At 40.9% G+C, this 23,133-nt stretch overlaps 1 protein-coding gene across 1 annotated transcript in view; it reads right to left on the reverse strand.

Moving 5' to 3' along the window:
• vwa2 (von Willebrand factor A domain containing 2) overlaps positions 1–23,133 on the reverse strand; it is a 96,121-nt gene that overhangs the window by 17,512 nt on the left and 55,476 nt on the right. Inside the window, exons 7-12 of the mRNA XM_078564694.1 lie at positions 22,203–22,336; positions 18,816–18,948; positions 16,972–17,027; positions 15,370–15,477; positions 8,472–9,050; positions 6,696–7,247 (exon numbers count right to left, since the gene is read on the reverse strand). Coding sequence (XP_078420820.1) covers positions 6,696–7,247; positions 8,472–9,050; positions 15,370–15,477; positions 16,972–17,027; positions 18,816–18,948; positions 22,203–22,336 — 1,562 coding nt within the window. The remainder of the gene's footprint in view (positions 1–6,695; positions 7,248–8,471; positions 9,051–15,369; positions 15,478–16,971; positions 17,028–18,815; positions 18,949–22,202; positions 22,337–23,133) is intronic.

The raw sequence follows: 23,133 nt of genomic DNA on the forward strand, positions 1-23,133 counted from the left end.
ATTTTAGAGTATGACTTAACCTATGTAAAAATTCTTTTTGATCCCTTTCAAATTTTGAACAACTTTTTTACCACATAAATCGAAGGAGATGTCTCCAGTGACTTTGCCCCTTTGAATTTTGGAGACAGTGGTCAACTGTTAGACCCAGGCAACCAGCACCATCTTGACATCAGTGGTGGCCCTGGATTTCCTTTAAGAATGTGAGCCTGTTCATGAGCTCAGGAAGCCTGTTTCTGTTCAAAGGGAAGGACCCATGCTTTTAAAAAATGTTCTAATGTTTGCCAGGCAGCCAGGAAATTGTCCAGATCGCTAAACATTGGACTCAGTAGAACTCCACTCTCATTCACAATGAGACTCTCCAGTGTAGGCAATCCAGGAATTTTTTTAAATGATATTTCAAGCAAGTAATTCACACAGAATCTCTGGCCAGTCATCATTCATTGAAAAACTGTGATTTAATTTGCAGCACCATGACATAAAACATAAACTGACACAGAAGTGTATTGGGCTCATGAATGTCACTGCCCGTTTTCCTGCCAGCGCAGAAACTCGACTTCAAGGGGAGGTGGTGGTAAAACTAAGAGCGAGCGCTGCTGCAAGGTCAACCCTAGCCTAATAGCATTGGCAAGTGTCTGATTGTTAAAAACCAGACAGATGTGTAGACCTGCCTGCCTCATCAGCCTGTACAAGGAGAAGGATTTTGACAGAGTATCGCACACCCACGTGGTGGATGTGCTCTCCAAAATGGGGTTTAGGGAGGGAATCTGCAACTGGATCCAACTGCTCTACACAAACATCTGCAGTGCAGTTTCAATCAATGGGTGGGAATCAGAAAGCTTTCCAATTCAATCTGGAGTCAGGCAGGTCTGCCCTCTCTCCCCTGTCCTGTGTGCTGCATAGAACCCTTTGCTGAGTACATCAGGAAGGATCCAGGCATAAGAGGAGTGATGATCCCAGGCAACAGAGGCACTCAGGTCAAAGCCTCCCTGTACACGGACGATGTCACCGTCTTCTGCTCGGATCCACTGTCAACAGCAGGCTGATCAACATCTGCGACCAGTTCGAACTGGCCTCGGGAGCCAAGGTAACTTGTGACAAGAGCGAGGCCATGTTCTTTGGGAACTGGGCTGACCGATCCCTTGTCCCCTTCACTGTCAGGGCTGACGGCCTGAAAGTACTGGGGATATGGTTCGGAGGGTCCTGGGCATGCGTTAGAAGCTGGAGGAGCGAGTAGCTATGGCGAAAAGAAAACTGGGCATGTGGGAGTGACACTCCCTCTCCATTGCGAGCAAGAACCTGGTCATCAGGTATGAGGCACTCAGTGTGGCTGTACATGGCACAGGTCTGGCCCATTCCTCACTTTCACTTTAGCTGGAGGTCAAAAATGAATCATGTTCAGGGGGACATAATGTACAAGCCTCTAGATAAAAGGGGAAAAAAAGCATGCCCAATATCGCCGTCATACTGATGGACCTTTGTGTGCGGCTGCATCAAGCTGTGCGTAGACCCTCGGTACGCAAACACCAAGTGTCACTATGTGCTGAGGATCTACCTGTCCCCGTTGTTGCGAAGGATGGGTCTGGCCACACTGCCGCGGAACGCTCCAAGTAGTTGGACCATGCCTGAAGCTCATGGAAAATTTTATGCAGAGAAACACCTTTGAGCACAAGTCCATTAGGCAGCAGTCGGCACTTATCGTCCTAGAGGCTCTGCGGGAAAAGGAGATGGTGGATCCCTTCAGATGATTCCCCAAACAGACCATCAAAGTCATTTGGCAGAATGTCTCATTGACAGGACTTTTCAACAAGCATCAAGACGTAGATTGGCTGGTGATGAGAAAGGCCCTCCCGTCAGATCCTTCCAACACGCCAGGAGTCTCACCCCCTCCACACGCTGCCCTCGAGGTGGCTGTGGTGGGGAAGAGATTGTTGCTTACCTCCTGGTGGATTGTGCCTTTGCAGAGAAGGTCTGGAGAGAGAGATGCAGCGGTTTTTGTCAAGGTTCATCCCGAGCAGTTCCATGACACAAGACTCTGCTCTATGAGCTGTTCCCAGGGACACACACTGAGACAAACATTAACTGCAGCAGGAGGATCATCAACTCAGTGAAAGAAGCTCTTTGGTCTGCCCGAAACTTGTTGGTCTTCCAATGCAAAGAGTTGTCCCCAATCGAGTGCTGCAGACTAGCACGTTCCAAGGTCCAGGGCTACGTACTGTGGGATGCACTAAAACTTGGGGTAGCTGCTGCAAAGGTGCAATGGGGAAAGGCTGCTGAATAAGACCTTTCTACCATAGTGCACCGAGGGGCTGGGAATTGTATAGATCCCTCGGGCTGTATGATTCACATTGAATGTATGCAGTGAATACTACATGTATCACAATTGTATTGAAGCACCTCAGAGTGTAACATGATCTATGTAGATAACTTAAATACCGTTACACTGTCTGACTGTCTGTAATGACCATGTTGAGATGTCTGTAGGCTCATTGATTGTATTGAAGCACCTCAGGATCTATGCGGAAAACTTGAATTTGATTGCACTTTGTGATGGCCTTTTTGAAATGTTTTGTAATGTTCTTTCAGATATTCTATGAATAAAGTATCTATTTCCAAAAAAAAAGTTAAAACCAGGAAACCCAGTGGAGAAATCACAGTGGGAAAATATACAAAAAGTTAAACTGAACGTTCACAGCATTTGTCATTAGTTTTGGTTTTTAAACTGTATTTGTGTGGGGGAAGGTGGGGTGGGGCTCCTCAGTCTGGGCTCCCTGCAATCCCCACAGTGCAGAGCTGGGTGCAGGGATGTGGACAGTTCTGGAGAATTGGAACTAGTTTCATCATTCTTTAGAAACTGATGAAAGGCATCAGGTTAACCTGAGAATGCAATGGAAGTGGCTGGCACACTCCAAAGCTTTATTCAATGATATGTTTTAGTAGAACTTTATGTAAGCCACAATCCAATATAGTTGGAAGCTTGTGAAGTTCCATTAATTATATTGCTCCTTTTGTTTATCCTAGTTGTGTTTACAGTATTTCACTAACTTATATGCGCCATGTCTTGTTATTATTGTGACTGGTTTATATTAGGTTTCAGTTAAGTAAATATATTAAAGAGTACTTTTTAAAAACCATAAGATTCAAAGCACAAGATTAGCATTGGGTGATTGTTATTGGGTGATGATGTTTTTTTAAAATTCATTCATGGGATGTGGGCACCAATGGCTAGGCCAGCATTTATTGCCCATCCCTAATTGTCCTTGTTCAGAGGGTATTTAAGAGTCAACCACATTGCTGTGGGTCTGGAGTCACATGTAGGCCAGACCAGGTAAGGATGACAGATTTCCTTCCCTAAAGGACATTAGTGAACCAGATGGGTTTTTACGACAATCGACAATGGTTTCATGGTCATCATTAGAATCTTAATTCCAGGTATTTATTGAATTCAAATTCCACCATCTGCCATGGTGGGATTCAAACCCAGGTCCCCAGGGCATTACCCTGGGTCTCTGGAATACTAGTCCAGCTATGCCATTGCCTCCCCCAGGATTGTCTGTAAGTTATGATGAAGTGGGATAGTCTCAAAGACTCTTTCCTGGCCTCCTTCTTAGTATATTTATTTAGATTCTGTCCAAGTGAATAGGTTATTTAGGATAGACAGGTAGGGACATAACTTTATGCCTTTGCAGCTTATACTTAAGTTAGATGTTAGGTGTCCTTTTTGCAGAGTCCTCAACCTCTGGAATAAATGGTTGCACAGTGAGTTTGGACCTATTGCAAACATTCAAAGGGGAGCAGGACAAAGATGCTCTGACTGACAAACACAGCTACACCTAGAACGTAGATGGACCAGTGACGGGAGGAGGTGGTCAGCAGCAATGGGGCCATCTCAGCAGGCCTTCTGCCAGAGGAAGGAAAGCAGTGGTTTGGGGGGGGGGGGGGGGGGGGGGGGGGGGGGTGCAGTATGCCACCATCCTGCCTAATTAAAATGCCCTTCCTGACTTCCAAGTTCATCACCAGAGAGGGCAGAAGTTCCACCCATCAAGCCTAGACAGCTGAAAGTATGGCCAACAATGGTGGGACAAGGGAATACATTAAGTGTCGAGATTTGGGGAATACAGAGTTCTAGGAAGGTTGTGGAACTGGAGGATGTTGCAGAGGCTTACAGTTTTAATGGGATGGTATTCTATACATAACTGCTTTAGTGTAGATAAGGGAAGCTCCTTGGTAATCATTACTGGTTAGTGAATCTCCTATGTAGTTGAATCGCTGTGTTACTTTTGTCTGCGTCATTTGCCAACTAGGACTCATCTGTGTCTATTTTCTATGCCCAGATTTGTCTCTTTGTCCAAAGAGATGTTTCTTTGTTGCAATGTCTATATGTTACTTTCTCTAACAGAAAATGCTGGAAAAACTCAGCAAGTCTAACAGAATCTGTTGAGAGAAAGACAGAGCTAACATTTCGGGTCTGTATGACCCTTCTTCAGAGCTAAAGAGAAGTAAAAATGTGCCGAAATTTATACTGTTTAAGGGGGGTGGAGCACATGAAGCTGGATACAAGGCCAGTGACAGGGTGAGGCAAAGATGTCATGAACAAAAGGACAAAGGGGTGTTAATGGTAGCGGTATTGGCTAAAGGAGGTGCTGATGGTGGCATTAAGGTCAGAAAGCAGAATGTAGTAATAGCAGGACAAGGGTAAGCACTCTGGAAAGAACAACATGAACAAGTGACAGATGGCCCTTGTGGAGGTGGGGTGGGGGACTCTGTCTTTCTCTCCACAGACGCTGTTAGACCTGCTGTTTTTCTAGCATTTTCTGTTTTTGTTTCAGATTTCCAGAATCCGCAGTATTTTGCTTTTATGCTACTTTCTCTGTTTGAGCACTGATGTGGTAATTGTCTCTGTATTTTATATGTTTGCCTTGATGATAAGTTCTCTCTTGTTTTTGAGTGTTAACATTTGAATGGCTATGTGTCACTGATTTCTTTAACTTTGTTTGTTAAAACCCAATGCCCGGCTGTACATTGTTGATTTCTTTACTTTGACGCTGCTGCTGAGGAAAAGGCACAAAGTACCAAGGCGCTGGGCAGACAGCAAATGGCCAAAAATGAAAAGTATGTATGCAAGACTGAGGAAGACCATGCAGATGACAACAACGTGATATAGAAAAGCTGGCAGTGAATGGATAAAAAAAATCATGGTGAGAATAAGTGATAAAGTAAAATAGATAAAAGGCAGATCATGTCAAACAGCATTTCCATTCAGCTGTAAATTAGTACTGGCCGTAACCAGCCAGCTCGTGTTTGCAAAACTCAAAACATAGTGCCCAACATGAGATGTGATTCCGCGATTGGACAACACTTACTAAACAATCCTGATTTTGCTAAGAATTAGACTAACAACCAATTTAAGATAGTCAGTCAGGCTCACAGTGTGGCTCACTTACACATGTTAGAAACCACGCATCTTCACATACAGGGCCCTGTATTTGCAGACAGGAGGACCATGTCCACATATTGCACCTTTTTCAACTAAACAAATGCTTGGGGAACAATCATTCCCTGTGTCATTCTCCAGGGCAATGCCTTGACCAGGCCAGTTTGAATTTGAACAAAGCTGGGTAGTTAACTGTTCCATGCTGCATTCTCCATGGCAATGCCTCCACCAGAGTCAACTTGCCAATCAATCAGCACTCTTATGTAGTATAAATTGTTGTTCCCCTTTACTGTTGGTAATTTCTTGTGAGCTGTCCTAGTGGCTGCAATATGTAAGCTTTGATAGCATGTCTTTTTCAGCAATACTAAAAAGGGTGAGTTAAAATTAGGTATGTTAATTAGAAGGGAAGATAAGCTAAATTAAAATTGAAAGATGGAAAGTATGAAGAATAAAAATAATGAATGAGTGAAGTGTTTCAAACTCTCTACTAGTTTTAAATAATCATTTGTTTTTAATCTGATAGAGTGATCACTCTGCTTGTAAAGTTACCAGATGCTGGTAAGGTGTTAATATTGTACTGTTTGTTTTAGTGTTACTATGCGAGAGTGCAAAAACTTGGCTTGCCCAAAAAAGCTTATAATTCTATGGAGTCTAACAGTTAAAAATTGGACTGCTACTGAAAATCCCCTCTAAATTGTCTATCCCAATGATCTCCTCGAAAGCATTGTTCATTGTCAATTTTCTATCATTTTCCCCCTCCATTCCTCCCCTGAAGGCATTGTTCTTTTGCTAGGGTATGTTGCAATGGGTGTCAGGTACACTCCAGTACTTGCCCAAGTGACCATTATTTATGAGTACACCTTGGCAAAATGGAAAATCTAATTGATCGGGTTGGGGGTGGTGGGGGCAGCGGCGTCAGAGCTAAACCTAATATTCTCCTCGTGCACCGCCCACACATTCATAGTTGCAGCAAGAGTCAGTGGATTGTGATTTAAGAGTGAGATTTCTTCCTCTCGCTAACCCCAGAGACCTTGAGGTTAATTGTAGGTGTCCTACCACTGCACCAATCCACTCACTATTAGATGAGATCCAGACTTTCTTGCAGCTTTTCTCTGTTGTAGATTGGGCTCACTTCACTATCAAAGCAAAACTTTTCTCTGGTCAATTTCAAGTCTGATGTTAAATAATAATCATTAAATTTGATGTGCGAAGGAATAGTGAAAAAATACATCCCAAATGCTTTCAACAAGATTCATGCAATTACCTTCACACAATCTGTGAACGACAACATCTTCAAAATATTTCAAATCTTCATAGGATGGCACTGTTATCATGTAGCTAGCAGAGCCAGCAATCCTTAGCAATGATTCCTTCTGTGCGTCACCAATTCCCACAGCAAAAACCATGATGCCATTATTCCTCAGGGTCTGTGCAGGAACGGCTGCATCATCAGTACTCGCCCCATCTGTAAGCACTACAGCCACTTTGTTCGCACCAGGTCGTGCTCCTTGTCGGATATTCAAGACATTATCATAAATGTGAAGGAGAACACTGCCAGTGGAGGCAGTCCCACCTAAGTAAGGGGCCAGGCTAGTTGCCGTCTGGAGATTAGTACCCGAATCAGAAGCATCAAGGCCAAAAATTGTCCTAGATCTGCTGCCGTAAATCACAAGGCCAACTTGGGTAACGTCGCGATTAATTTCAAACTGCGTGATGGCACTTTTCACAAAATCTTTCACTTTATCAAAATTGACCTTTCCAACTCCAGCAGATGCATCCAAAGCAAAGACCAGATCTAGAGGCTGGGACAAGCAACCTGCACAGAGACAAATAAATACCAAATTAGAATTTCCCACTAATGGAATGGTTTCCAGTGACCTCCACATTCCAAAGGAAAAAAATAGAAGTGCAAAGCATTGGAGAGAATTGGGCAACCCATTTCCACTTCTATATATTTGAACAACAACTCGTATTTATACAACGTTTTTAATGCCAAATGTGTCCCACGGTATTTTCCAATTAAGCAAAAGGAAAACAAACATCAAGCTATGAAACATCAGGTTTATAGGAATATATCATATAACCATATGCAGGTGGATAACAGAGCCAAAATGTGGGCGGAGGATGACATAATCAACCAGGTAAAATGCTGCAGAAGCAGAGGAGGATTTGGGACAAGTATCATAGTCAAACAGGGTATTGTTTGTGGCTTTGGTGCTGTGAGGAGGTCAGAAGATGAACTAGAAGATTCAGGCAGTGAGTAATGGGAGAGATGGGAGGCAATGACATGTACAAGGGCCTTGACGAGAAAAAAAATGTTGGGTGATAAATTGGTATTTGGCAACAGTAGAAGGCTCAAGGGTGAGTTTTTTGAAAAGGGGGTTTTGAGGAGTAACTTTTGAACTCAACCCACTTGTTAAAACAGATTGGTTCTTTCGTCTGGACATCTGTAATGCTATAGTTTTACTGTTCTCTTTAGAGCTTGTAACAAAAACTATGAAGTGCATTCCTGGAATTTTCCAGTAATGTGGGTGCCACAGAGCGTTGTGTGTTTTGTCTGACAGAAAGCATATTTTGTCGGATAAAGACAAGGTGCCAAGATACAAATCAAAAAGTACTGCATTAGACAGAGTATTTGTTGGGGCGGGGGGTGTGTCCCTAAAATTTTGATGAGAGTTGCAATATTCAACATCTTCAGCTTTTACCAAAGTGGTTGTGTATACTATTTAATGTGAAATAGAAAAGTATCAACTCTGTGTTAATTAAAAGCTATAATTGATATATTTTTCCTTAAAGAAACGTCCTCTCGTTAGGTTCACTGCACCTTGCATCTTTCCCTGGCTGATTGGATAGGCAGAAACCATGCTCCTTGGGTTCTGCCAGTAAAGTTGTAAAGAAGTATACTAAGTCTTCCACACATGGGACTAATTTTTCATGCACTTAGTTCACAGACCAACACATTTGTGCACCCATGTTCTACCTTACTGTGCTGCTAGCAGACAGGCAAAAATTAAGGACAGATTTAAGAAAGTGTACATGCCTTGATTATCAGTGCTGCAGATTTTAGTTCGGAGTTCAGGAATCTTATTCAAGAGGCTCTGGGGATTTGAATATGTGACAGTATGCTGTGGATTTCCTGTAATTCCATCTAGTTCAGACTGAAAACTCTGACTGCCAATTGCAAGAAGGGAGATCTCTCGCTCTCTGGCATACTTGGCTGATTTAGCAACTGAATCTTCTGCTTTTGAGTCAGTTAGCAGAATTAAAACATGGGGATGATCTTTTTGAGCATGTGCGAGTGTCGAGCTAGTTTTAAATCCAAACTGGGTAAGGTAATGCAGAGCTTTGCCAGTCTTCGTGCTGCCCCCTTTAAAGCGCATTGAATCGATCTTTTTAACAACGTCCGATACATCCCCGTGTTGTCCCATCGGTAGCTCCATCTGGACACCATCACTGAATTGTGCCACTCCAACATTGACTTGACTATCTGCAGTCAGCACAACCTGGAGAAACCTTTTCACAAATGCTTTGTAATGAAGAAATCTTTCAAGGGTCGTTTTGGAAGAACCATCAATTAGCAGCAAAAGATCCACACTGCAGTCAAGGCCTTGCTGTGGAGCTGTTAAATTAAAAAATATATATATTTATATGTAAGTACCATGTGTGATAAAACTTTAATTCATTCTATGAAACCACTGATTCTTTCTGTACAATCAGAAAGGTAATTATTCACTCTAGTGAAGGCATGAACAATATCATACACAGATGCAGGATGTTGGCGATAGACTAGGGGAATGGGACACACTAGACTGCTCTACAGAGTTAGCATAGACCCGATGGGCCAAATGGCCATCTGCTGTGCCATAATGGCTCTATGAACTGTCCATCAACAAATCACCATCATTATCAGTGTCTGTACCAGAGAGCTGCATTGGAGTGCTGCAGTTGGAGTTTGGTGAAGAGGGAAGATGGCAACTCTTACATTTTCTACCTTTCTTCAGTAAGAGCAGCAGCCTTGGTAGCTAGGACCGGGTAAGTATTTCTTCAGTCCTTAATATTCTCTAAACTAGAGGAAGTAAAAGTACAGGGAGTACTTTAAGGGTAACTCATGGCAAGGTAGCTCAGCCAAGTGGAATGCACCTTCTGTGCAATGTGGGAAGTCAGTGACACTTCCAGTGTCCAGGGTGACCATGTGTGCAGGAAGTGTCTCCAGCTGCAGCTACTCGAAATTCATGTTTCAGAGCTGGAGCTGCGCCTGGAGTCATTATGGCGCATCCGCAAGGATGAGATCTTCATGGATAGCATGTACAGAGGGGTGGACATACCACAGATAAAGAGTGCACAGGTAGAAAGGGAATGGGTGAGCACCAGGCAGAATAAAAGCACTAGACAGGTAGTGGAGTCCCCTGGGTCCATGTCCCCCTCCAACAGATTTTCCATTTTGGATACCGCTGCGGGGGATGGTTTCTCAGGGGAATGTAATAAGAGCCAAGGCTGTGGCATAACGAGTGGCTCAGCTGCACAGAGGGAGGGGGGAAAGTAAATGGGAGAACAATAGTGATAAAGAATTCTATCTTAAGGGCATCAGATATACATTTCTGTGGCCGCAGACGTTACACCAGGATGGTATGTTGCCTCCCTGGTGCCAACGTCAAGGACGTCACTGAGTGGCTGCAGGACATCCTGAAGGGGCAGGGTGAACAGCCAGAGGTTGTGGTCCATATCGGTACCAATAACATAAGTAAAAAGAGGGATGAGGTCCTGAAAGGAGAATATAGGGAGCTAGGAAATAAGTTAAAAAGCAGGACCTCAAAAAGGTAGTAATCTCAGGACTACTCCCAGTGCCATGTGCTAGTGAGATCAGGAATAGGAGAATAGGCCAGATGAATGTGTGGCTGGATAGATGGTGTAAGATGGAGGTATTTGGATTTCTGAGGCATTGGGACAGATTCTGGGGAAGATGGGACCTGTACAAGCTGGATGGGTTGCACCCCAGCAGGACCATGACCAGCATCCCTGTGAGGATATTCGCTAGTACTGTGAGGGAGGGTTTAAACTAGATTGGCAGTGGGGTGGGAACCTGAAATGGGGAGACACAAGGGAGGAAAAAAGATAGGAACGAAAGACAAAAAAAGTAGAAAGCAAAAAGTGGAAAGCAGAGGAAGGGCTAGCGGCAAATAGGGCCTAGTACAAGAAAGGATGTGTAAAAAATGTTAAAAAGACAAGTCTAAAGACACTGTATCTGAATGCATGGAGCATTCACAATAAGGTAGGTGAATTAACAGCACAAATAGATGTAAACAAGTACGATAAAATTGTGATTACGGAGACATCGCTGTCGGGTGACCAATGCTGGGAACTGAATACACAAGGGTACTCGATTTTTAGGACAGACAGGCAAAAAGGAAAAGGAGGTGGTGTGGCGTTGTTAGTTAAGGATGAAATTAATGCAATAGCAAGAAACAATATTGGCTCAGAAAATCTAGATGTAGAATCAGTCTGGGTGGAGCTAAGAAGCAACAAGGGGTGGAAAACATTAGTGGGAGTTGTCTATAGGCCTCCAAACAGTGTGATAAGGTAGGGGCATTAAACAAGAAATTAGAAATGCATGTAAGAAGGGTGCTACGGTAATCATGGGTAACTTTAATCTACATATAGACTGGGCAAACCAAATTAGTAATAAAACTGTGCCAGATGAATTCCTGGAGTGCGTACGAGATGTTTTTTTAAACCAGTATGTCGAGGAACCGACTAAGGAACAGGCTATCCTAGATTTGATATTGTGCAATGAGAAGGGTTTAATTAATAATCTTGTTGTGCGAGGTCCTTTAGGGAACAGTGACATAACATGATAGAATTCTTCATTAGGATGGAAAGTGAAGTAGTCCAATCTGAAACTAGGGTCCTAAATCTTAAAAAAAAAACTACGAAGGTATGATGTGTGAGTTGGCTAAGATAGATTGGGGAACGTCATTAAAAGACATGGTGGCGGATACACAATGGCTAATATTTAAGGAATTAATGTATGCATTGTAACAGTTATACATTCCTTTCTGGCACAAAAACACAACAGGAAAAGTGGCCCAACCATGGCTAACAAAAGAAATTAAGGGTAGTATTAGACCCAAAGAGGGGTCACATAAAGTTGCTATAAAAGTAGCAAGCCTGAGGTTTGGAAGCAGTTTAGAATTCAGCAAAGGAGGGCCAAGAGATTGATTAAGAAGGGAAAAGTGAGTATGAGAATAAACTTGCAAGGACTGTAAAAGCTTCTATAAATATGTAAAAAGAAAACAGATTAGTGAGGTCAAATGTAGGTCCCTTGCATACAGGAGAATTTATAATAGAGAACAAGGAAATGGCAGAGCAATTAAACAACTACTTTAGTTCTGTCTTCACAGAGGAAGACAAATAACTTCCCAGAAATACGAGGGAACCAGGGGTCTAGTGAGGAGGAGGAATTGAAGGAAATTAGTATTACTAAAACAAGTGCTGGAGAAATTTAAGGGACTGAAAGCCGATAAATCCCCAGGGCCCGATAATCGACATCGCAGGGCACTAAAGGAGGTGGCCATGGAAATAGTGGATGTGTTGGCTGTCATCTTCCAAAATCCTGTAGATTCTGGAACAGTCCCTGCAGATTGGAGAGTGGCAAATGTAACCTCACTATTTAGAAAAGGAAGGGGAAAACAGCAACTTACAGACTGGTCAGCCTAACATCAGTAGAGGGGACAATGCTAGAGTCTATTATAAAGGATATGATAACACGACACTTGGAAAATATCAACAGGATTAGACAAAGTCAACATGGATTTATGAAAGGGAAATCATGTTTGACAAACCTACTGGATTTTTTGAGCACGTAACTAGCAGAATAGATAAGGGAGAACCAGTGGATGTGGTATATTTGGATTATCGGAAAGCTTTTGATAAAGCCCCACATAAGAGGTTAGTGTGCAAAATTAAAGCACATGGAATTAGAGATAATACATTGGCATGGATTGAGAATTGGTTAGTAGACAGTAAACCAAGAGTAGGAATAAATGGGTCTTTTTCGGAGTGACAGGTGGCAACTAATGGGATCAGTGCTTGGGCCCCAGCTATTCATAATATATATCAATAATTTAAGATTGGACCTGGGTGTCCTTTTGTACACCAATTACTGAAAGCAAGCATGCAGATGCAGCTAGCAGTTAAGGTGACAAATGGTATGTTGGCCTTCATTGCAAGAGGACTTGAGTACAGGAGCAAGGATGTCTTACTGTAGCTGTACAGGGCCTTTGCGAGACCACACCTGGAAGGGTGTGCAGTTTTGGTCTCCTTACCCAAGGGAAGGATATACTTGCCATAGAGGCAGTGCAGCAAAGTGCACCAAACTGATTGCTGGAATGGCAGGACTGTCCTACGAGGAGTGACTGGGCCGACTAGGTCTATGTTCACTGGAGTTTCAATGAGATCCCCTCTTGTTCTTCTAAACATGTAAAATTCTGACAGGGATGGACAGACTGGATACAGAGATGATAGTTCTTCTGGCTGGAGGCTCTAGAACAAGGGGTCACAATCTCAGGATACAGCGTAGGCCATTTAGGACTGAGATGAGGAGAAACTTCTTCACTCAGAGGGTGGTGAACCTATGGAATTGTCTACCACTGAACGCTGTGGAGGCCAAGTCACTGAATAGATTTAAGAAGGAAATAGGTAGATTTCTGGACTCTATAGGTTCAAGGGGTATGGGGAGAGAGCAGGAGTATGGCGTTGGAATAGAGGATGAGGCGTGATCATATTGAATGGCGGAGCAGGCTCGAAGGGCCAAATGATCTACTCTTGCTCCTATTTTCTATGTTTCTATCAGCTGTGGTCTGGAATAGCCAAAATAGAATATTGTATTGCATAACGTTCTGATAATATAAAAGCAATTATTAAACAATTGTTAGAATAGTGCATATGTGTCCAGTTTATTTAAACGATTCTGTTAAGGTTAATCTTTATTTGATCCTTTTAAAACTGGATTTTCCAACATTTCCACAGCTTTTGCAACAGTTAGATTAGGATTATGAAAAGAATTCATTCAGGCTCCTACATCCAATTTGGAGGTTAGCATCACATTATTGACGGTCCTACAGTGTTAACATTCATGCAGTTTCACTTTGTAATATTTAACCCGTGAAATAATGCAGAATTTGGTAACAGAAATGCAAACTTTTACAGTTAAAAGGATCAGTAATTAAAAGACTGATAACCTAATAGGCAAAACATTATAAGCTTATATATTTTTTTTAATTGCTCAAAGGGTTAATGTGGTGATTGTTTTCTAACTAGCATTACTCCTGTGTCTGTGTTAAAATAATGGTATCAGACCACACATTGATAAGCATTCAGCTGCCAGACATACAGCCAGAATACAGATAGATACTGATAGATAAGCAGATAAGGCAAGCAGGTGTTGGTCAACCAAGTGCACTTGGCAAGTCGGTATTCTTACATCAGTAAATACACATAATACATTGATCTTTCTTGCTAAGAAATGTTGTGCTTGGATAAAGATCATATCTAGTGAAGGATTTCTCTAAACCATATAGAAAACAATTTGGTCTAGTGGCAGTCAATAGTATATGGCCGGTTACTAAACTGATAATACAACAGGAATAGTTTCCTGCCATCATCCATTGGTATTGCAAAATGGGAATTCAGGCATGAGCAAGACACCATTCATTTAAATGGAAATCAGAAAATAACCTCACATTCACATAACCTATTAATATCACATTAGATCATTCTACTGTGCTAATATGATGATAATCTAATGAACAAGTCCTCTCTGCATTAACTACGGCTGCTGATGCAATGGTTTATAAGTAGGATACCTGTAATGGCAATGTGTTGTAACTGCTCCTAATGGAAGCATCGTCTGAAGTTTGATCTTAAATTTAAGGTAACAATTTCCTGAATTTCATATTACATCTGCAATCACTTTTGTTACCAATCAATCACAGCCAAATATTGGTTGCCAGGCGCATTGCAGCAAAAAAGCCTTTACAAGGCAAGCACCATTCCCTGACTGAAGGGGCAGGCAGCTGTCCTCTTAAGGTGCAGGAGTCAATGCTGCTCCTGAGCTGGCCAGTAGGACTATGCATGAACAAATGCTGGAATGATCCACCCACCAATTCTCATGACTTCCTTGCAGGAAATACCTGGTAACCACAGGTGAGGGTAATATTTACCTTCACTGCTTGGGCAGCAAACTCGTGGTGCAAAACGCCTGCTCATTATGGAATCCACCCAATTTTCATCCCACTGAAATCAATGGCAAACAAGGTAATTTCTGATGTAAACAATATGGATGTTCTACAGTTTCCAACATGGCATGGAACTTTTGAATATTGACAACTTTGATGAAGTTAAACTGTTTCATTTGCATCTATGTAAAACAGCTATTCAAATACACTGTGATACTAAAACACAGCGAAGGTTCACAACTTGCTGCCATGTTAAGTAGTGCTACCATTGTTGCCAAATTCCTTGGTATGGCATGCCCTGTTAAAGACAAGCATAATAGCGAGGTTCGGGGTGGGGGAGAGAATGTAATACGACCATTATGATTTAGAACTCCAGTAATATTTCAGGCGTCAGAAACGCTAGAGTTTTAATCAATGAATACAAGTACAGTCGTTCCAATGTATTATTCGTAATCAGTCAGCCCTGGTAATTAACACTTGTTCTAAATACAATACTCCAGGCGGCAAACAGCACTCAGATTGTTGTTCAAATAACAATGAACCAACTGAAAGGTTATGTAGAACTGATTATCCCAAACAAACTTGGAGGGTGCCAGATTTGTATGCAGCACTGAGCATCAACAGTGTGAACGAAGCACAATTTATGAAACAGACACAGCAAGAGGTCAGCATGAAAACAACAAACTAAATGCGAAGTCAATTTACCACAAGTAAAATCTCCTCCAAATGCTGTGGGGCAAACACAATGATACTTTTCAAAGTCTTCGGAGATACATGTCCCTCCATACTGACATGGCTGTGAATCACAGGGATCTATTAAGGGTTTTAGATGAACATTATTAAGATTTTCACTGTTGCTATGCATTATTAACAATAAAATGATCTATTTGAAGATAAAGCAATAGAAATAGTTGATAAATATCCATAATAACACCTAATTGCACAAGCCCACTATAAATAAGAGATATCACAAAAACGTGTTATCCATAACATTAAAAAGTTACATGTGTGTATTTCTTGTCAGCCACATCACATCTTGTGTCACACTTACAGGCATTTTTCTGCAATTAACTGACGAATTTCTTGAAACAATCATTCAATCAAAAGCTATTCACCAACTGTGCAGAAAAATGTTCCCACCAACTGAAAACGCATCAGCACTCAAGTCAGAATATTAGTAGCCTATAACTTTAAAATATTCTGAGCAATTTTAGTAAAAGGAAATCCTTTTAGTAAATTTTAGTAAAAAGGAATTTTTCCCTATTCTAACCTGCCACTTGAAGAGCAACTAACCATTAATTGACTTTACAATGTACAGTTAAATTGATTGACCTGATCCTCCTCTTCACTTAAAAGCAATTAGTCTTTGTATCTTTAAAAGGGTACAGATGCAATTCAGAGGCAGAATAAGACATGGTACATTACATGGTATCCTTATAAAATAATAAATCATCCAATATACCATGTATAATACCAAAAGATCTGCTGGCATAGATAAAGATCACTAATTCCAATTTAAGAAACTGATTTTTTAGCTGCTCCATTTCAAATTTCATTTTAAGATTGTGCCTATTTACACCTTTTGCCTTTAAAAATCCAGAACAATTACACACAAATGCACCTTAAGATATAATAATAATTCTGCCCTTCTAAAACAGCTGACTATCAGAGCAATGTTATTCACAATTAAGTGCTTGTCATGGAAGAGAGAGTCCAAAGCTAGTCTTTTACCTCAAGCTGATTTATTCTCAAGCCAGCTCTTTAGTGCAACAGGCCTTTCCAATCCCTTCCACACCAGACACAGCTAGACACATTTATACTATTTTTATGGGTAAACCAATGCCCAACACCTGTTTTAACAAGCAGTTGTCTTTAACAATGTAATTGTTATACAATGTAATTGCCAGTCAATAAGCAGATTGTCAAGGTCCAATAAAAATGTAATTACTAGAGGTGTCAGCTGTGGCTCAGTTCATAGCACCTTCGCCTTTGAATCAGAGGGTTGTGGGTTCATGTCCCACTCCCGGAAAACCAAGAACTGTGATTGTACTCGAAAGAGTTGCAATCTGTGACTGTTGATAACTCGAAAGAGTTTGAAATTAAAACAGTAACAATGTAATTACTGATTGACAAGCAACGCTATAGGAGATATAATAGCAATTTATAAAAATATCCTATCATAATTGTCTTTTATGATCACGTTATCACATTTAGATTACTAAAAAGGTAAGTGTTTCAACCTAAGCAACAAAATTGACCATATTACCAGGTTAACGCATGGGGAATGTTTATTTCAACAATACATACCTGGACAGGTTGTTCTGTAGCATCGAGCAAGATGTGACTTATAAACTCGCTTCCAACTGAAAAGAAATATAATTTGTGTGAGAAATTATTAAGTTATTTTTATGCACAGAATATACAATATTATGGAACATTATCTAAAGTTTACTACCATCTTTATATTATAAAGTCAGCTCCAATGCAGTATAACTTACTTCCCTTACTTGATCTTTTACCAAATCCATTTATATTCTGGATTTTACAACAGAAAACCATTTACCACTGTTATTCTGCAATGGGGGAAATGTAATGTTATCCTGATGAATGAATTAAGATGGACCAAATGGTCTTCCTCCTCCATAAATGTCTGGTGAGCTTTTGAAACTTTTTTTTATAGGCCTGCTGTGCAAGGCCTTTTGAAAATGCATATGCATCTACTATATTCTCCTAATTTATACAATGGCCTGGACTTTGCAATGGTAATGATAACAAATGTTAGCGTTTACCACCACTACTCCCCTCAAACTGACAGCAATTTCTGGAGTCCACACATGCACAGTTAAATATAGATGTCCAGAAATTGCTGTCAATGATTCTATGCTTCTCCATAAGGCGCATTGTTGAAGACCCACAGACTGCAATCAGTTAAAAATCACTGAACTGATGAGAACTTATTCTTTTACACCACTAGTCTCACTATGAAACCTCTTGAAAAGGTCGTACTTTATTGAAGGAGGTGTAACTGGGTTTTGATCCTTTGTTCTAAGCTCATCATTACTGTTGGGCAGCCTCACAGCCCTGAAAAACTAATTTTATATTTGTGGAATGTCAAATTTCTCCACTATGTTGAAAAAATTACAAATATGTTTAAAACAATTACTTTTTTTTAAAAAAGGTTTATGATATTTCAGCTTTGACCAGAATCCCATTTGTATGTCCCAATTTTTATTTCGCTTTCTGTAAAATGATATCAAAAACTGAAGGATAATCTGTGCTTTTAACTCCCTGGTTTGCTCTCTGTGAGAATGTTTCAATGTGACAGCTGCTTACCCTGTTTGACGACATCACTGTTACTAGATGCCCTGAGATCCCCTTGACTTGGTGCTAGGATCAAACTAATATTGGCAAAGGGGAAGTTCATACCACAGAGAGGATAAATCTTTGTGCGCACCTTTCTTCGAGGTGAGTGCCATCACTTCGCTTGACTGTGAAATCCATGTCAGTATGTCACTTCTTCAAGTGAATTTTTGTTATAATGTCAAACAAAGCTTGCCTCTAAGAAGTTACCGATGGCTATCATGATCATCTCATGCTCCTCTAATTATTCAGTAATTTTACCTTAAATTACATAGCTCACCCATGACTTAGACTAGTCATAGTTACCTGATTTATTTTGCTGTCCTTTCTTATTACATTGTCTACCCTCCAGGTCCTGCCACCATTTGCCTATCTAAGGGTGATTGTAAAATTCTGGTGAGAGCCTCTTTACTTCTTCTCTCACTTCTTCAGCTATTTAGGGTGCCTACCAGAATGATCCAACTCAACCTCTGCTAACCAATTCATTTTCTACAGGTTTTTCTAACAAATGCTCCACTCTCCTCTCACACTGCTCAGGCTTGACATGATAGTAGAGTCATAGAGTTATACAGCACAGAAACAAGCCTTCCAGCCCATCGAGTTCATGCCGGCCGTCAAGCACCTATCTATTCTAATCCCATTTTCCAGCACTTGACCCCTAGCCCTGTAACCATTGATCATTTTGTGAACTTAAGCAGGATCAATCTCAGCCTTTAGAAGAGACTTTGTTCTTCAATGCTTTACAGCTCTTATTTTCTTACCATGTTCCATTACAGGAAAACATTACTAACCTGTAATACGGGCAGAGAGTTGAGAAAGGCCCACCATATCCATTTGATCCCTTCCAACACATGAAATTTCCTTTAAATTCCTTCACAGTTTCTAGTGACTTACGTTGACAGAAGTGGGTTTCAAGTTTACAAACTGAAAGAAACCACATTGCAATGTTTTAGTTGTACTTCCACAAATGTTTGAAGATCAATTTGCAAATTTTTGAAGATTAGCTGTTAAAATTATTTTGTTTCTTGCAAGGAAATGCACACTTTAAAAAAAATGGGAAACACTCTGAAAATATTCCTCCGGCTTTCCTTCCCCTTTAATAAGTCAGACTAGCCTAAATTGCATTTATTCAAATATCATGGTTGGTATTGTTAATTGTATGTTAATTATTTTAATAGTGCACAGGTGTTGGGTATTAACTTGGAATTCACTTGTGCCCCTATAAATAGAAATCAGGAGGTGTCAGCTGTGGCTCAGTTCATAGCACCCTCGCCTTTGAATCAGAGGGTTGTGGGTCCATGTCCCACTCCTGGAAACCAAGAACTGTGATTGTACTCGGAAAGAGTTGCAATCTGTGACTGTTGATAACTCGAAAGAGTATAAATAGAAATCAGGAGGTGTCAGCTGTGGCTCAGTTCATAGCACCCTCGCCTTTGAATCAGAGGGTTGTGGGTTCATGTCCCACTCCCGGAAACCAAGAACTGTGATTGTTCTCGAAAGAGTTGCAATCTGTGACTGTTGATAACTCAAAAGAATTTTTAAATAGAATCAGATTGGTTTATTCTCAAAAGAGTATAAATAGACTCAGACAAAAAGTGTGGTTGTTGGCTTTTGGAGCTTGTAATGTGTAAATAAATATGCAAGTGTGTAAAGATTGACCCCTGTTCTATCCATCATCAACTGGCTTCCTGGAATAGAACAGGTATGGGCCCACTTTCCCAGCAATCTAAGTGTGATTTAGAGTTGAATTTGTATTTGAAATCTGAAATGTGAACCTGATATTCGTCTGAAGATTATGACGGGCAGGTTTAAACTACTTATGGGCTGATTCTCAATTGTAGTGCTTAATTGGTGGGCAATGGGTGAAGTGATCACTCTGCCTGCCCAATGGCACAGAAGAAAGGCCTGAACCATTTTCATGGTTCATTTTGAAGTACAAGAACTCAATGGGAACCGATGGCCTGTGTGCTCATTGGAGAGACAGGAAATTCAACAGCTGCTCAGCTGAGTCAATCCTCAAGTTAAAGGGGTTGGGATAGGAGACAATCCTGGGGATAAGCAACTGAGCAGCTTGCAATGATGGGAAGATTTTGGTATGGCCTGAATTGTATTTGGCTTCCTCCTAGCCCCACAAAAGATAATGGCAACAAGCTGTTTGCCCATTTTCAGAGCTCCACCTACTGTTACCTGAAAATTGCAGCCAGGTCCTACAGACAGTGTAGAACCTCAATTTAAATATTTAAATATGGCCTGATTCGGGCACAAACAATAGCTACCCATATTAAAAAATAATACATATATTACAATAATAAAGCCTGTGTCCTGAAGAAAAGACAAGAAAATGTCAGCTTTATGCAAAATACAATGTTAAAATAAATCCATGGGGTGATTTACATCTGGTTGTTGGTCCATTGACATTGAAAAAGGGGGTGGTAAGCAAACATTTTTGCAAGTCTAACTCTTCCACTGGGCCTAAAGTTTTTTTTGATGGTTAGATTCTCTCTTGTTGGAGATGGTTATTTCCTGGCACTTGAGTAACATTCGTGCCTCACAAGTGCCAGACAATGACCATCTCCAACAAGAAAGAATTTCCCTTGACACTCAGTGGCATTTCCATCGGTGAATTTCCCCAATATCAACATTGTGGAGAAACTGGACTAGAACAACCATATAAATACTGTGTCTGAAAGCAGGTCAGAGGCTGGGAATTCTGTGGTGAGTAACACACCTCCTGACTCCCCAAAGCCTGTCCACTCTCTGCAAGGCACCAGTCAAGGGTGTGATGGAACACTCTCCACTTACCTGGATGAGTGCAGCTGCAACAACACTCAAGAAGCTCAGCACTATCCAGGACAAAGCAGCCCACTTGATTGGCACCCCATCCACCACCTTAAACATTTACTCCCTCCACCACCAATACACACTGACAGCAGTGTGTACCATCAACAAGATGCACTTACCAAGTCACCATGGCTCCTTTGATAGCACCTTCCAAACCCGTGACCTCTACCACCTAAAAGAACAAGAGCAGCAGATGCACGGGAACACTACCAGCTATAAGTTCCCTTCCAAGTCACTCACCAACTATATCACAGTTCCTTCACTGTCTCTGGTTCAAAAACCTGGAACTCTCTTCCTAACACTGAGTGTTCTTACAACATATGAACTGCAGCAGTTCAAGAAGGCAGCTCACCATCACCTTCTCAAGGGCAATTAGGGGTGGGCAATAAATGCTGGCCTAGCCAGCAACACTCACATGCCATGAATGAATTTTTTTTAAAAGGCCCAGTGGAAGAGACTTGCAAAAATGTAAAAATGTCTGCTTACCACCGCTCCCCCCACCCTGTTTTTTAGTGTCAATGGTCAACAGGCAGATGCAAATCGTCCTATGTAGTTATTCTACCATTGTATTCTACATAAAGTTGACACGCTTTCTTATCTTATGGTATGCCTCAGGACACAGGCTATATTATTGCTCAAAAAAATGTTACCAAAGCTTTTATCTTGCACTCATCAGGACAAATTAAAGAATGCCAAATTTCAAATGATCGCTACAATTTATATTATGTAGAAAAGAGTGCTGAGTGGTTGGCAAGTTGACTCCGATTATCTGAGATGTTGCCAAGCTTTTTGAAAAGGCTTTTGAATTACCTGGACGCATGGGGAGCCTATAGATACATGCATTGAGGATCTTGTACTGTTAAAACTGTTGCACTCTGGCGCTCTGGTATTATACATAATAAGAAAGGAATACTAGAACCTTTACAGATGGTGGAAGTTCTAATTGAGAAACTGTGAGCACTTATTTTGTTTTGCATTTATTATCCATTTTTAAAATTAACTATTGTTTTTCAACATGACAGTTGACACATGAACACCTGGAATTAAGGTTTAATTACAGATGGTGGAAGTTCTAATTGAGAAACTGTGAGCACTTATTTTGTTTTGCATTTATTATCCATTTTTAAAATTAACTATTGTTTTTCAACATGACAGTTGACACATGAACACCTGGAATTAAGGTTTAATTTGAATATGTAGTGCTTAAACAACTTCCTAAAGCAATCAGAGCAATAGCACTCTAGGCTGCAGGTTAAGTGATGGCATCGATCCATAGATTGCAAGCTGATAGCAAGCTGTTAAAGGCATGTTTTATGTTAAAGCAGTTTGTAGATTACCTGGAGGAATAGCTGAGCAGACGTCAGAGCTGGTGAGCGTGCTGTAGAGACCATTGACAGCATCATCAAAGTGCTCTGCAAACAAAACATGGCTCTCCGTGGGTTCACTAGCCAGTGTGTACAGCTCATCCCAACTGCCGGAAGGTTAAGAGTCAGAGTAGGTTTCAAATGGGCACAACCACACATTGATGCTAGTTAAATAATTATTGACTACAACATAATAAAGTCTACAATGTTCAATTTTAACAACACGTGTATTTTGTGGTCATTTTGCTCGATTACTTGACAGGTAAATCCATTTTCAAACAAAATGATGGGAAAAAGCAATGCCATTAAACTTCACTCACAGTACAACACTACCAGTTAATTTGGTTATTTAAGTTACTTGCCTCAACTACTGAAACCAGTCATCAATGCACGAGTTTTATATAAACACATAGATAAATATATAAAATACAACAGTTGGAATTATAATCTGCATATCCTTCCACTGGCTAAAAAATGTCCAAATGAGCAGAAAAATCTACTTGCCCCATGAGGTACATGACCGCTACCATCTAGAAGGACAAGGGCAGCAGACACATGGGAACACCACCACCTGGAAGTTCCCCTCCAAGCCACTCACCATCCTGACTTGGAACTATATCACTGTTGCTTCACTGTCACTGGGTCAAAATCCTGGCATTCCCTCCCTAACACCACTGTGGCTGTACCTACACCACATGGATTGCAGCAGTTCAAGAAGTCTGCTCACCACCACCTGCTTAAGGGCAATTAAGGATGGGCAATAAATGTGATGCCCACATCCCATGAATACATAAAGAAAAGCACCAACAAGAGCCCACACATGGTTTAATCACTTCATCACAGAATAATTTCTCCTCTTCAAATAAAAACACAAAAAAATTAAATCAGTCATAAAAAACCTAAC

Source organism: Cetorhinus maximus, chromosome 20 (assembly GCF_964194155.1).
Source record: "Cetorhinus maximus chromosome 20, sCetMax3.hap1.1, whole genome shotgun sequence".
Taxonomy (NCBI): Eukaryota; Metazoa; Chordata; class Chondrichthyes; order Lamniformes; family Cetorhinidae; genus Cetorhinus; species Cetorhinus maximus.